Raw genomic sequence first — 16242 nt, forward strand, 5'->3', positions numbered from 1 at the left:
GAATTACACAGCCGGACAGTGAACTCACCGTGGTGTATTTGCCAAGCTGGCAGAGGGAGGGGAAGGTTTCTTGATGGGCCTTACGAATCTTTTCAATGATGGTCTCCAGCTCGGCTGTCAGCTCGTAGCTCTCTGCCAGCTCCAGCTTTGGGCTCTCCTTCTTCTTCTTATTCCGGTCATTCCGAACAGCTGAAGGAGAAACAAAGGATTTGGATTAACGTCAACAATGACTTGAAAACTGATGACTTGATGGTCAGAAGCAAATTTTGGATGTGGATGGACTGAAGGCAAATAAAAGACAATTCTTGGAACAACTTTGCTGCTTTAAGCCTTTTCTTCTGACTTCTAAGGCATGCAGGGCGTTGTAAAGAGAGAAAGTTTCTCTGCAGTCTGCTCTGTCAGCTCAGACTCTGTCAGCTTAGTGCTGCTGGAAAAGTCTCAAAAAGACAGAAAACTAAAGTGTCGGTGAAAACTCAAGCACTTCATAAATCCATTTTGAATTTTTTTTTGCAGACTAATTGTCTCGATCAATTTCATTTTACAGCGATTTTTGTATTTTTGTGCAGCTAGGGGAAGAATTGTAAATTCATTCATTCACTTAACCTTTATAATGGTCTTGAGCTTGTAGATTTATTTTCTAGACTACTCAAAGTGCTTTTACACCGCAGGTCACACCTACACATTCACACACTGATGGTAGAGGCTGCTGTGTAAAGAGAACATCAGAAGGAACTAATCACTTTCACATGCCGCCGACGAAGCAGTGGGAGCAAGTTGAGGTGAAGCGTCTTTCCCAAGGACACATCGGACTATGTTGCTACAGGAGCTGGGGATGGAACCCCCGACCTTCCAATTGAGAAACGACCGACTCCACCAACTGAGCCAATTTAACCAATTTAAGATTAAAGTTAAATAATTTCATATTTATGTTAATAAGATTTGTGATAAATGATATCATTATAAGTGGATACATTCTTGTGTTTGGCCTAAATTAAATCTTTTGAGAGTTTGCTGGCCAAAAAAAACCCATGCAGTCCATTCTTCAGTCTGCGGGGATGTTTGTGCCACATTCAAGGATATTCCCTCCAGGTGTTCCTTAGTAATCACATTCAAAGAATAATGAATGAATAACCTGTAAACATCATGCACTGGCCGTGGCTGTGGCTCGAGCAGACGCATACAAATGCTATTCACTTAAAACCAATCAGAAGCTGTTTTTACACATGCACACAAACTTGCAGACACGCAGACCAGGGCGGTGGTGTTACTTTGTAACAGTTATTCTCACTCAGTGTGCCATAATCATCTGTTTAAAGAAAACGATGTGACAGTGATGGTGGATGATAAAAATCTCACACAAGACGTGACCAGTGATGCCTTGACTTCACTGCTCGTCTTAGCTCTCAGTATATCACTTTGTATTTCTGTTGTAGAAACATCCTCATACATGATGTGATCATGTAAATGGATAAACATATACCTTAACTAAACACTCCTCTCCCCACCTCCTCCACCCCTCTTTTCTTTTATTTATTTATTTTAAATAAGACTTATGACAACATACAGTTATTTCTTTAACCACCAACAGAGTGACTGTTTACCAATGTCATCAGCTTCTTATGTCTTATATTTTTATAGATTGAAATGCCCTTTCTAACCGATCATTGTATTTTCAGTTGTGTGCAGAAACGCTCAGGAGAGAGACTCACAGTACCAAACACGCTTCATTAGCAGCAGCTCAGGTTGTTGTGCGTGAAGTGCACCCTGAGAGACCGAGTCCACAGAGTCCCGTGCTGCATTTGGAGCAGATCTTTGAAGTCCATCACAGCAGGAGACTCAAACAAACAGGCCAGTTTTTATTCAATCTCCAACATCACACATCTGTAATCAGCTGCACGCACAACTTTAAAATAACAAGGAGGGGAGACGGGCTCATCGTCGGTGCAGAGGGACTTTTCATTGGCTGGCAACACGACAGTCACACACTCTAATAAGCTCCACGAGCAGAAACGTGCTCAAACTAGGATCAATGTTGGAGATGCTTTTGAAAAATGGAGAGAGGTTAGAACACAGAAAGGTTTACAGACCGATGCAGAGCTGACTAAACACTGAAGCTTCAGTGTCCACCACATGGCAACCTGCATGAGCATCCACTCTAGAGAGGAGGGGGCGACGGCTCTCTGCAATGTTTTGAATTTGGACTGCAGTACCCATTTGAAACACTAGGGGTCAGAGTTAAATCTGTCCTTTAACCAGTTAAAAAAAAGTCCTCACACATGCTTTAAGTTATTATTTACTGAACTTCATTAAAATGACAGTTTTCGGCGTCAAATAGAAAATGAACTGGAGATTCTGGTCATCTTGTAGGCTCCTTATAAGCAGTGAAAAAAAAAACCTCTGATAAACCCACAGTGCGCCATCTGTAGATCACCACAACAGATGTAACAGCTAAACATCACGGCTTCAGAGCGTTACATCCACTCCTGTACAAAACACATTCGTCACTCCACTGGCCTGATAAGTGGTGGGTGACTATTTTTAGCTTGATGCAATCTAGAAACTCTAATCTCTTGAGCATCGCGCACTGATGTGTGATTAGGGATCAGCCTCCATGTGTTGGCATAACTTTATCGTAGAGCTCCTGACACCAACGTCAACATCTGGCAGTTTTTTCTACCCCACACCGACAACGCCATCAGCTCAGAGTGTTGATGGCCAGAAGGGTTATGATACTGACAGATTACGTTTATTTCCGTAATCAGGTATTAACCCCACTGTGTTTAACCTCAAATATCTAATCTGAGATTTCAACAATGTTTTATGCCCTTAAATATTGGGATTATTTTCCAATCTTTACGTAAGAGCAGAGTCTTCCAGTTAGAGAGTATGAATGGTTGATTTCAGAATTTGAAAGAAGTTCCCTCAAAATCCTGCCCTTGCACTCAAATATACCCTGTTGCACTTAAATTTGCTCTGCTAGTCATCTGGATGTATGCTTGCAGTCTGATATTTTGTCGCTTGCTAATATCCTAAAATCCAGCTTCAGCCAATCACCACTCAAGCTGCTTCCCTGCACTCTCGTCTTCTCTGCTTTAGGATTTTATTGTGCAACAACAAAGCATCAACCCTCTGGTGTTGATGCGGAAATGCAAAAACCTGCAGTTCCTTGGGTGTCCACTTGAGGCTGGCTGCAGAAGCCCCAGAAGTCACATACACACCCATATTAAAATGCCCATTTTTACAGTAGAAATAAACATGTTTAAATATCATATCTTTACAGCCACACACTGAACAGGAGGTCACATTTTACATCACTCCTCAGTTTTGATTTTATGAATGATAAGAGTTATTCTTAATAAAGTGTGTGGTTGAGCAGGCACACTATAGCTGTATGTCAGGAGGTTAAAAACCCACCCAGCTGCAGCTCTAAGCCTTGGGTTAAGATTACTGATAGTTAGGTTGAGACAACATTTCCAGCATGGCAACCACAATCAATGGGTTTTCAAAGCCCAACCAATGGGTGATGGCATTCAGTCCGTGTCCATTTTTCCTGCTTACGCTTCAACTTTCTTTTACTTTGGGGGTCCAATATTCTGTATGTCATAAAGAAAGCAAACGGGGAGCGTGTAGCCTACAGCTGCTGTGTGTGGACTGGACCTATCTTTCTAATAGGAGTCTAATCCTTCTCTTAAGCCGAAGGCGTCTGAGAGAAATTACGCACATTCATTACATCGACATCCTTCAACACACAGCTGGAGTCCTATCAGACAAATATGTAAGTACCCGAGAGTGTCCATATGCTGTTTATGTATGTTTCATATTGATATACATATTACATCTTACACCCTCATCTCAAATCTCCAGTGCTCTCTTCATCGTCGTCGGATCATCTTAATGCATTGAAATGAAAGAAGAGTCAAAATAATTTCCTGTTTCACAGAATTAGTCTGACTGTTTTGGTCAGCTGCAGCCTCGTTCAGATGTCTGTCACTACGAGAGGTAGCAGCAAAGTGCTGACATTAATCACTCCATACATACTGACCTACATCTGTGACCTACATATCCATTAAATATGTACACAGTGCATATAGAAATGTATACTTTGAGCTACATTAACTATGATTGGATTGAGAGTGAAGCACATTAGGACAGTGGAAAGGTTTATTATAATTCATTAAAAAAGGAAGAAATGCTTAAACACTCAGCCTGGCTACATTATCCTAAACAAGTCGAGTCTGGGCACAGACTAGACCAGATTTAAAGGGTATTTTCTGCTGCACATGTCCTAAAAGTAATCTTCAGAAAAGTAAAATGAAAAGCATAGAATTGATCCTTGTCACCTTGTCGCTCACTGTGGTTTATAGAGTCAGTGTGGGGGCAGGGGGAGGGGCTACACCAACAGAGGAGTGGGTCGATATGCGACTCAGTCCAGATCAAAATAAACACACAGCTACCTCAGATTAGAGACGTTCTACAAATCGCTGCAATGAACTCCAACCAAACCGTAAAAAAATTATATTTAAGTATCCTGGTTAAGACAGGCGGCAGCACAGGTAACAAAGTCTGCAACAAATAACTCGCAGCCATACTTACAAATATGACATGAGACACATGAACACACTGAAGACATGAAATAACAAGTAAAACAGAAAATCTTTGTCAAGATCGCTAACAATAATAAATATATCAGGCAGAATATCTACAGCCAGATGTGTCTTCCCTCCAAGTCATTTAACATCCGCTTAAAGCTCTGTCTAAAATGCACGAATACGCTGGCAACATTTAAGTAATTTGAGCAATTTAGACAGCATGCAGGAGTTTGCATGCACGTTTAAGTGATTCAAAACAAGAAACTATCCCTTATTGGGTGCCTATAGGACTTTTAACGGTGTTGCCATGGTAACGAAATATGAATCAATATTGTTTGATTTTTACTGCAATTATAAGAAAGATTAAAACTCTGACATGGTGACAACCCATAATTGGAAGCTAAACTGTTCTGAGACTTAGTTGACGCATTTGAGCCGCTGGGTTGGGTCTCTTTCGCTCTCATCAGACTGTAAACATGCACGCCCAGATGTGATTGGATAATTTGGACTACAAACACAAACCAGATGTTCAGACAGCAAAATGTCCTCCCTGGCCAACAGATTCTGCATACCTCTTGCAACTGTTTCCATTTTCACATAACAACCGTGCTTTTTTTTAAATTTTAGATGCAACTCAATGTCTTCCAGGAGAGATGTTCCCTCTCCTTCAAAATGTCTGTCTCTTTTCCCGGTGAATGATAAAGGATTTTCTTACTATCATGTATAAGCAAAAAATGATATTTTGATCCTGATCACAACAAAAACATCTGCAGTAAAGAGACATCCAGAGGACACACATGGTGTGCCAAAGTTCTGGATAATCCTGTAAATGTAACTTCAACAACAGAGGACGGACAGTAAAAAAAACAAACACTCTGCCCCATGGATGGGGGGGGGGGGGAGATGGGGGGGGGTTGGTGAAGATAATGGTATAGAAAGGGGGGGATGGTAAATAATCTGTCCATGTGTGTCATTTGTCATTGTGAGGTGACAAAGAGTGTCTGGCGAGGGGGTTGTGGTCCACACAGAGGCTGGAGAGCCACGAGACGTGATTTAGGAAGACAGCAACATGGCAAGTGCACCCCCTCAACCCCCCCCCACCCCCACCCACCCACACTGGGCAATCAATTACCTCTGCACCCTGAGCAAATTACTGCAAGCATGAGCAGATACACCCAAATGATGCATCGGACAAGAGGCCGTGAAAATATACAGCTTTTTAATACCCACAGAGGGGGCCGAGGGAACCATGCAGCACACAGACTCGTCTTGGATGTTGTTCCTGTGATCACTGCTCCCGACTGTCACATTCAAAGCCTCTGCATCTTTTATCGTCACTGGTAAATCAGTGCATGTTCAGCTTCATAACTTCTCACGCTCTGCATTCAACTCAGGATCATTTCTAAAAATCAGAACAGGCATAACGCACTTAGACCTAAACATAAAAGTCACGGTCCAGACGTGATATCTTTACTTTGGTATCAACCAGGCTTCTATACAACTTGTCCAGAAAGCTGCAGCCAGACTCCATACCACTTGGACCAAAGATTTGAAACAATGCTTTCTGAAATGTCTCTCTGACTTTTACAAACCAGAGAACAAACTGTTTTCAAATACTGAAAGCGCTTGTGTGTGTGCGCGTGTGTGTGTGTTCGGCTCTCACTAAGAGCCTGCACCCTGCCTCTCTGTCAGGCTCTGCTTGAGCTGCTGTGAACGAGCGAGTCGAGTGTTTCTGAAGAGCTCTCCTGAGTGTTCGAGCAGGGGATGAAGGGTCATTGAGTGGAGCTGTTAAATACACTCTTCACAGCGCTGCTAAAATCCCTCTGCTATCCAAGACACTCATCCCCCCCCCCCCCCCCTCTCCTTTAGTTAATGAGCAATGTCTCCACCCTCCATCTTTTGTCCTCTTTTTAAGTCAAGGCGGCGATGGAGTCGAGGACGGTTAAGAGAAGCTTCAGACGAGCCATCTGCAGACCGCCGGGCTCTCCCAGCGTCTCTTTGAGCAAACAGATGCAGCAGTAAATAAACACCATCTATCTGCAGCCCGCGTGGTGCAGCCCGGGCCGCCTGCCACGGCACTTAACACTAACCAGGTGGGTGTCGAGCAACCGTAATTATTTATCGCTGCCACCTAAATGTTGAGTTTAAGCTAATGGTCTTGATGGGATGGGAGGGGGGTGGGGGTGGGGTTGTCAGATGGGGAAACCTGCTTTGTTAAGATTTGACCTTGGGGCACAGAACAGAGGTGAATCAAGTTTGTCTCGTGATGGTTTCCCGGCCAGTTCCGAGGCTTTCCCACACCGGTATGACTAACAAACAGAACAGGAGGAAAATCTCCAAACGGCCTGTTTGAGCACACATTTTCTGAAAAGTGAAGCAGGCAGAAGACGGAGAGGATGGACTTTTCTCATCATTGGGGGGGGGGGGGTTTGTAGACAGACTAGGAACACACACTCTAAAAACATGGTAAAGTGTATTTTTCATGATGTGTGAATTTTGAGTTTCAACACATTTTCTTGCAAATGACAGGATCAGATTGTTATTCTAAGTGTGTGACAACATCACAGAGAGTATCCCAACATAGACTGACCTTATGGTTAAATGATATGTTGCTTTTTCTGAACCACCTCTCCCTTAAAACTACCAGATTCCATTTTTAAAAACAGTGGCTAGCCCAAAACTAGATTTTTCTTAAAGGGATACTTCACCCATTTGCATTGAGCTTTGTATCATTAGAAACCTGCTAGTATTTTTGAATGGTCGTGCATCCCGCCTTCATTTTCCCCTGAGATGGGAAATCTTTGTATTTTTAGGTCTGACAAGGAGCTTCCGATGACGCATTTTAAGTCATCGGAAGCTGTTGCGGTTAGCGGGGTGAAACTACAACGCTAGTTCCTCATATTTTCGACCACTGAAGCTACAGACCTATCACAGATCAGTGGGTGGGAACTCACTCCCAGAATCGAAACTTAACGTCCGCCATATTGCTTGGAAGCTATGCTAACAGGCTCTATGGAGAAAGCTGATAATGGCGAAAAAATCTAAATACAGCGGCGAGAAGGCTGCTGCTGACAGGCCGGTCTTGTTTCTAGGCTGCTGCGGCTGCCGTTGGCTGCTGGCCGGCGCTGGCTGCTACTTACCACTAGCCGCCGCTGGCCGTAGCAGCCGAGATACAAAACCGGCCTGTCGGCAGTAGCCGTCTCACAGCTATATTGCTGGCCGCCGCCGGCCGCTGCCAGCTTAACAGCCGGGACATAAGGCCTGTCGGCAGCAGTGAGGACGAGGAGCCCGGGCCGGCTCGAGCTGGGGCGGCCTGGTAGTGTCGGTGCTCTCACTGTTTGCCTATGGACACAGACATAGAGTCTGTTTTCTGACAGGAATTTCCAAGATGCTAATTCCTTCAGGAAGAAATCTCGGAATCAGTTGAGGAAATGGCCGTATGTGTTGATGTGGGAGTGGCCTGCGGTGCTGTGCATTCTGGGATTTGGAGTCTTTCATCCACATGAGCCAAAAAGACACTTTCTGCCTTTTCTCGGCCAAGAGGGCACCAACTTCAAAATGTATTTCACATTTCTACATATATGACCCAATGTCAATACAGATTCATGTTTCAACAGGTGAAGTATCCCTTTAAGTACTGTACCTCTCCCTCGGCCAGTTATTTTTCTGTATGTTGTGAGACTTTGGTAAAGTGAGCAGTAGACCAGCAACTCCCGTGATCTAAAAGTGTCAGGTGTTTTTTTGAAAAGAGCAACGTAGCTAACGGCTGTAACTGCTGAATAAAGGATTTTAAATTCCTGGAAGAGATTACAGACACACGGGTCAAAGGTCAAGAATGCAAACACAACTCTAAAGCGTTCGGCCTGTTCTTTATAAATACATTTAAAAAACATGAGCAACTTTTTGTAAGTATAATCTCACACAAGACATTAAACAAGTTGTCAAACTCAAAAACTCAAGCTCTTCTATTCTCCGTATTTTCACATGACTTCTATTAATACTCAAGGCCCATGCAACCGAACACACACACACACACACACACACACACACACACACACACACACACACACACACACACACACACACACACACACACACACACACACACACACACACACACACACACACACACACACACACACACACACACACACACACACACACACACACACACACACACACACACACACAGCAGTCTAACAGTCTTCCTCCCTCTCTCCCGCTGCAGATTCACCAGATTAATAAAACATCACATCACCACTCATGATTGTGTGAGACTCATGATCGCACAACCACTAAAAAATAAAAAGTACAAAGACACAACTTGTGTAATGACGCATACAACCCCATACCTGCTGGAGCTGCAGCATTAGCACACACTCGTAGACACAATCACATGTACACACACACACACACACACATTCATAATAATGCCCCCTTTGTGCTCCACTCTAAGTATCCGTTCAGTTATCTGCAGAGGCACATGATAGCACGAGTCCAGTGTCCAGGAGCAGATGTTCATTTCTGGCTCAGGCCTCAGACCGAGCTCTCAACTCTCTCATTATGAAATAACCACAAACACAACACACAAGCTTTCAGGTCATTTATAGCCTGTGGTCGCCATTTTTAGTTTCTTCCCTTGGGTCAATATAAGCTGTTTTTGTAGACTAACCAAATGGGAATGATCTTAGCTGTTCCATAATGTGACGAGCTATACGGATGAGTTAGCTGTCGTGTCTTTAGTGAAATTTGTAATTTAAAAAGTAGACACAATAATGACGTTAAGTCACCATTTAAGTCCTCCTTTGACTTTTCAGTAAATCCTTGTAACAATATTTTTAATCCTTGAACCTAGCCAACCACATACCTGAATACTTATGACTTTAAATCATTTGATTTGGTACAAAACAACAATTGTAAAATGGAGAAAAAGTCAAAGGAACGAGAGGGTATGCATATTTTTTTCTGGGTGTGGAGGAACTACGCATCCCACAATCCATTGCAATTCCAACGAGACCCAACAAACAATAGTTTAGAGCGCTTCTTTCAAATCGTACACCAACCTTCTTTCCATCTACATTTCCATGGTAACTGCGGGCTTCACCAATCAGAGACGTCCCTGTGATACTCTAGGATTGTGGGTAGTGTGGTTCCTTTCCCCGTGATCCTGAATAAACCATGTTTTTCTTTAAACAATGTTATTGTCATAGGAACGCATGTCTTCTGGAGCATACACCTTCGTCTCACACTGACACTCAGGGAGCTCGTGGTAAGTCTACCTTGGATGGTTATGATGTCACGGCTAATATTCAAATCCGCTATGGAGAAAATGAACTGGATTTTTACTTCCTGAACCACACCATTGAGCTCTATATACAGTGTATGTATCGGTTATAGTTAAAAAAAAATAAATGTACCAACCCTGTAGTCCCAAAAGCAGAATCGTCTCAGCATAGACCCTCAGGTGTTCAGAGCAAGGTGAGGATGCTACCCCCCCGCCCCCCCTCCTCACCTCCACCCATAGTAGCAGGGGAATAGTCCCCCTTTTCTCATCAGGGACTCTGTGGGGGGTTTAGCCTCAGGATATCAAGTCATCATCTTTTCCATGACTCCTCTGCTGAAGCTAATGGAGCATGAAGTGGACCTGAGCCATAAATGCTGATGCAATCAAAGGATGCCAATAACCTGTGAAATGCAAACGGTTCCTATAGATGACAATGGAGCAGAGGGGACATGAGGGCTCTGAGCGCAGAAGGTGACCGAGTTCCTTTTATAAAGGGAGTCTGAAGACATGAAGCAGCCTATTTTAATTGGTGTCAGGCCGTGGATCCTGTTAGGACTCTCTGTTGTTTGGACACAAAGTCCAAACAGCAGGTTGGATAAACAAGTTAACAGGAAGTGGTTGCAGCTCAATTTGTTCAGAGTTTAAAAAAAAAAAGCACTTAAACGTTTAATTCATACTTTTGTTTGTTAATATTTGATATCCCCCCTCCTTTTTTACAAGTCTAGATCATTTTATGGTGGTCCATTACAGACATACCATCCATTATCTATACTGCTTCTCCTGTTCGGGGTGGCAGGGTTCTGGAGACGATCCCAGCCTGTCATTGGGCGAGAGGCGTGGTACACTCTGGGCTGTACGCCAGTCAATCACAGGGCTGACATATAGAGACAGACAACCAGCCACACTCGCACCTACTGCAAATTTTAGAGTCACAAATTAACCTAACGAGCATGTCTTGTGGACTGTGGGAGGAAGCCGGAGAACCCGGAGAGAACCCACAAATGCACGGGGTTGAACATGTAAACTCCACACAGAGAGGCTCCTGTCAGACGGGGATTTGAACCAGCTCCAACTCCTCGCTGTGAGGCAACAGAGCTAACCACTGTGCAGCCCCCTTTACATAAAATCCCACTTAATTCTATTTAATTGCAGCTGTTAGAAAGGTTTAAGTGGGTGATAATTTATTCAGGGAACAAAACTAATAGAACTCTTTGCACACCGTTCCTCGCCTCTAAATTCCTCTAGATAATATGCAAACCTGTGCATCTTTACTGGGAGACTGCAGGCCTGAATGAATAATCTCAGAATAAGACTGCATGTGATAGTGGGAATCATATTAAGGAAGGGAACTGGTATTTTCATACCTGGGCGAAACAATTTTTCAAATATATTTTTTATATAAATGAAGAACGGGTTAAAAACTGTGTTTGAATGAATCCACCAGACTGCATTAACCATCTCAGCAGAAACTAAAGAAGCGTATTGCACTCACATGAGAATAACATCTAACTGGTTGGAATGACGATGGTGCATGAGCGTTGCAATATAGTGATTAAAAAATAAAATCTGCTCTGATTTTCGGAATTAACAAGATAATTATCTCAGAATTAAAGATTACGCGGCGCCTGCTTTTCTCTGCACAACATCGGGGCCTCAGTTGCACTGCGTGGGGATCCAGTGTTCAGCAGTTACCTGAATGTCTCTCGAGTCTCCGCGCAGCCAGCTCGAATGCGTTACGTTTTGTCAGTGAAACATGACTTATGAGATCAGATGATCCTGACAGATCAGAGAGGGGTTTGCGTATGGATTGCAAAGATCCAAGTTACCTGCGCAAAGTTGATGAACTAATAACAGCACCATCTTTGTAACCTGAAGACGTGCGTGTCTCTCCATGTTTCCAAAACGAGACCAAAATAACTTCTGAGCAGTCTTTGAAGGTTTTCCTCTTTTAGTGGTCTAAATGAGAGCTTCTGTTAGGATTTTGAGGAAGCCCACTGGTGTCTCGTTAATTCAGAACATTTTTAATTAAAAATCTTGTTAATTATAAGAACAGAGCAATTTTTTTTCATGAAAAAGTAACTTGTCATTCCGAGATAATTATCTTGTTAATTCAGAAAAAAAAGAGCAGATTTCTATTTTCTCATGTGAATACAATACGCTTTGGTAAGAACAACTGTCAGGGCTGAAATGTAATCCATGTGTGGATATTCAAAGTTTTTGTTTTGGTCACTGACAGACTGTGAGATTGTTGTTCTTAGTCTCAGAAAGGATTCCTACAGAGATGGACTTTGTTGACAACGCCAAATAGTTTTTTAAAACCAGACAAACCTCTAGGTCAAAATCCAATCACAGCGGCTTGTTTGTTACTGCAGCTTTGCTCCACCACACTTCACAATCATTTGCATTTGCAGTTAATTTGCATATAATATCTCATTTTCTCCTCACAGTCTATTACTGGAAATCCTTTGTTTTTTACATGTACAGCAAACAACGCTGAACTGCGTCTTCAAGCTGCAGGCAGGCAGGAAATTGAATTAAATATGGCTGAATCACTCCCTTAAAAGCCCTGCAGACCTTTAGCACACCCTCATTACAACACTGCGTCCAAATAAAGGTCGTGTGTGTCAGCTTTTATGCTTAGCCGAGGTTAAAAAGTGATGTATTGATAAAAGCAGAATGCAGCAAAGTGCAACGAAAACAGATTTAGTGAATTAAGAATGACGAGCATAACGTGCGTGATGCAAACATCTCTGAAGCTCCTGCTGAAGACACAAAGACGACAGCGCATGAAAAGATCGGATCTGTGAGGAGGCCGTGACCTCCCTCATGTAAAGTACTCAATAACATTAACGTCACATTTGAGGGTTCAACAATGTCATCGCTAAAAGTTTAGAATATAATGTGAGAGGTTATGGGTCTGGACTGTAGTGCATTACAAAAAAAAACTCCAAAAGTGGGCATTGTTCAAAATGACATATTTGGTCCCCAAAATAAATCTGGAGCATATCTCTGGATGAGACAAAAAAAATATTTAGTTACTAAATCCTGTCATGTCAGGCATCTGCGTGTTATATTGAAGAAGAAGCCATTCGACGTGGACGTTTGAACGAGCTATCCAGCCAATAAAACAACTGCTGCTTGATGTTTTGTTCTTCTGATTGGTTTGAAGCATCGAGAGCCTCTTCGGTGTGCAAACGTTGATAACTGCACTGAGCTTTCAGAGTCATTTAGCATTTTTAAACTGGACCTGGCTGGATCACAATAAATGCATTCATTGTATTTTTATGTAAGAAAATGAAATGATTTGGGTAGATTTTTAACCTCTTGTTTTCAGTTTCAAGAACAGTTCCATAAAGTTGTAATAATACACTAAAGCTGTTCATAACTTTAATCTGAGTTTATACTGAGTTGGTCTGCTTCCTGTTGGACAGGAAGGTGCCAAACACCGGCACGTAGCTTGTGTTAGCGTGCGGCAGCTTGCAGGTACACACACTACGTCCTGCAGTGAGTGTGTGCCTTTCAGGCCCAGAAGGAGGGGTCCAGTTTAAATGTTGCGTTTACAAGCTGCAACGTACATTTCAACAAGAAAACTATTACATTATATGTTTTAACAAACTTAACTTTGTCACAGTTGTGTAAAAGTGCATCACAGTGGTATATCAGCATCAAAAGGTTATTCACTTCTTTCCAGCAAAAACCATGATTGACATTTTGACCATTCATTCCATTGTTGTCAATCGTTGTTTTGTTAGAGAGCTTTTCAAACAGCAGAGCCCACGTGTTACTAAACCACTCCTTTTAATCCCATGACGAAATGTTTCTACACGTCACATTTTGCAAACTGGGTCTCAAACTCACACTCTTTGGACATTCCCACTCCGAAGCACTTCTGCAGGCGGCAGTACTGACAGCGGTTCCTCGTCACCTTGTTGATAATGCAGTTCTTGTCCCGATGACACGTGTACACCATGTTCTTCTGGATGCTTCTGCGGAAAAAACCCTGAGGAGACAGACAGACGCACAGACAGAGACAGAGAGAGAGAGAGAGAGAGAGTGGGGGTTTATGAAAAGGGAGACGACGTTAACCTCATTTTGTTTCTAATCTTCTGTAGCAGCCATATTTTTCTAAAACATCCTCACAGCTCCTTGAAAATCCTGCCGCTCGGTTTCACAACACCGAGGCAGCCTGTGGAACAACGAGCTGCGCGTTTTGTCTCGTCTTTGCCGTTAAGGCGGAGAGAAAAGAGGGTCGCTGTGTTCCTGCTGGGAGCTCTGAGGAGCTTCAAGTGCTGGATTTAAGCTCAGAGAAAGACGACGAGAGGGAACAGAGAGAAAAGAACCTCCGGGTATCAAACAGAGACGCTGCTGGTTAAAATATGGATGAATAACCGGGGGACTTTGTTTCAGCAAGGTGACATTGAGCTTCTGAGGAAGGCCAAAGACATTTTTCTTTTCAAAGCATTCAGTCCTTTGTAATCCAGCAGTGAAATAATGGATCCTTATTGGCCTTACTGAATGTTTGGGTGCTTAATAAGAGAGAGAAAAAAAAGAGATGAATACAAGAACATTTGGTTTAATCAAGGGACATCCGGAGAAGATAAATGAAGCCAGTGGCGAAGTGCAAAAAAAAAAAAAAACCTGCAGTTCCTTGAGTATCCACTTGAGGCTGGCTGTAAACATCCTGGGAATCACTTTAACAACCATTCAAGAATGACTTTTTTTTTTTACAGCAAAAAAAAACAACATGTTTACAGCCTGGTTTAGAAAAGAATTTGGTATAAATAGGTGATTTCTTTACAGGCATACACTCTACTGGGGGTGAATTTGTTTATAACTCGCACATTTTGATTTTATAAAAGCTAAGAGTAGTCAGAAGACTAGAAAAGCGCTGTACAAGCTTAAGTCTGTTTACCATTACTTACTTCAAACGGGGACTACGGCCTCTCTTTACCTTGCAACGTCTCATGGATCTCTCAATATATTTGGGTACTCGTCTTTCCATCATCTTGACAAACAACTTTCTATGATTAACTCGATCAAAAGCATCAATTAAACACACAAAACCTGACGAGTTTTGACCTGTTCACCGTGTTTTTTTTTTAAAGCATATATACGAAAGCCTGTGCCGTGGTAGTATTCTTTCTGTCTCAACGAGCTCAGCTCAGGTGCCTTCTGTGCCTTTACAACATTCATTCATCTGACTGATGGAGGTCATTCCCACTTTTTTTGAAAACCTCTCAATCAGCATGATGCCTCCCCGTCAAGAAACCAACACAAGGCCAACGCGGTATGCTCGCGCACAACTTCGCACACAATTCATGCTGCAGCCGTTACGTTTGCTCGTGTGATGTCAGGATCGACCCTTTAAGAGCCGTTTTCAGCTGCTACCACTTGCAACCGAGTGCTGTGACACTTCATGAGGTGACGCCGGGCTGCCTACATAACGGAGAGCGATGACCAAGACAACACAGATCCTCCTTAAAAGGTCCTGATACACGCAGACAGAGGCTTTCAACCGGTTTGCTTCTAGTCAAAGTAGAAGAAGGCAGAGAAGCATTTAAAGGACGTTGAAGGAGTCTAGATTTCTTCTTCTTGATATTAATTCCTCTGAACTCTTTTTTTTGCAATGACCGCCCATCGCGACGGCCTGTTTGCACATGTTTGAGGCGCTGCGTTCAGTGAAAAGAGAAGGGGGTTGGGGGGGGGGGTTAAAATTCCATTTACCCTGCCTGTGACAAATGGGACCTTGCCTTTTCATTAGTGAAGCAGGATGCATGATGGGTAACAGATTAGATCACAGGACTGAAACGGCTGACTCTGTAGCCCATCTCCACTCGGCCTCGGGCATCCGTCAACCTCCAGACCGCCCCCCCCACCCCCACCCCCCCCTGGTAGAACATACTAGCCAAAAGCAGCCAATCGTGTCTCAGCCTTGACGTCACGTGACCGGTGCGAGGTCACCTCCCCTCAGTTGGTATTATTCATTTTCTTAATAGAGGCCTTTATCCTGGCTGATGTAAGCTACGTGAGCTCGCAGACATTACCTGCAGGCTCTGATGGATGGACGGAGGAGCGTCCTGCATCGCCATCAGTCGCCATATGAGTGCGTTCAGGTTGGGTGCAGAACTCAAGGACCCTCAGGTACTTATGTCATTCAAAGCTGAGAGCATTCAGGTCACTTAGCCTTGGAAATCTGTGTGTGTGTGTGTGTGTGTGTGTGTGATAAGTGTGGTACAGTGTGTTAGGGGTTATGCTGGAGCTAGAGCTGCTACAGTTTGTGTGTTGTGCCCTTTCGGCAAATCACTTCCCAAAGACAGATTTGCATTTCGTGAGCTAAAGCGATTTAGTGAAGGTTTGTCGCTGGTTCAT

At 43.2% G+C, this 16242-nt stretch overlaps 1 protein-coding gene across 1 annotated transcript in view; it reads right to left on the reverse strand.

The window, feature by feature from the left end:
• Positions 1-16242, reverse strand: part of LOC132990763 (retinoic acid receptor beta-like) — a 74870-nt gene that overhangs the window by 31018 nt on the left and 27610 nt on the right. The window contains exons 3-4 of the mRNA XM_061059163.1: positions 13732-13873; positions 29-189 (exon numbers count right to left, since the gene is read on the reverse strand). Of these exons, the coding sequence (XP_060915146.1) occupies positions 29-189; positions 13732-13873 (303 nt within the window). The remainder of the gene's footprint in view (positions 1-28; positions 190-13731; positions 13874-16242) is intronic.

This window comes from Labrus mixtus, chromosome 16 (genome assembly GCF_963584025.1).
Source record: "Labrus mixtus chromosome 16, fLabMix1.1, whole genome shotgun sequence".
Taxonomy (NCBI): Eukaryota; Metazoa; Chordata; class Actinopteri; order Labriformes; family Labridae; genus Labrus; species Labrus mixtus.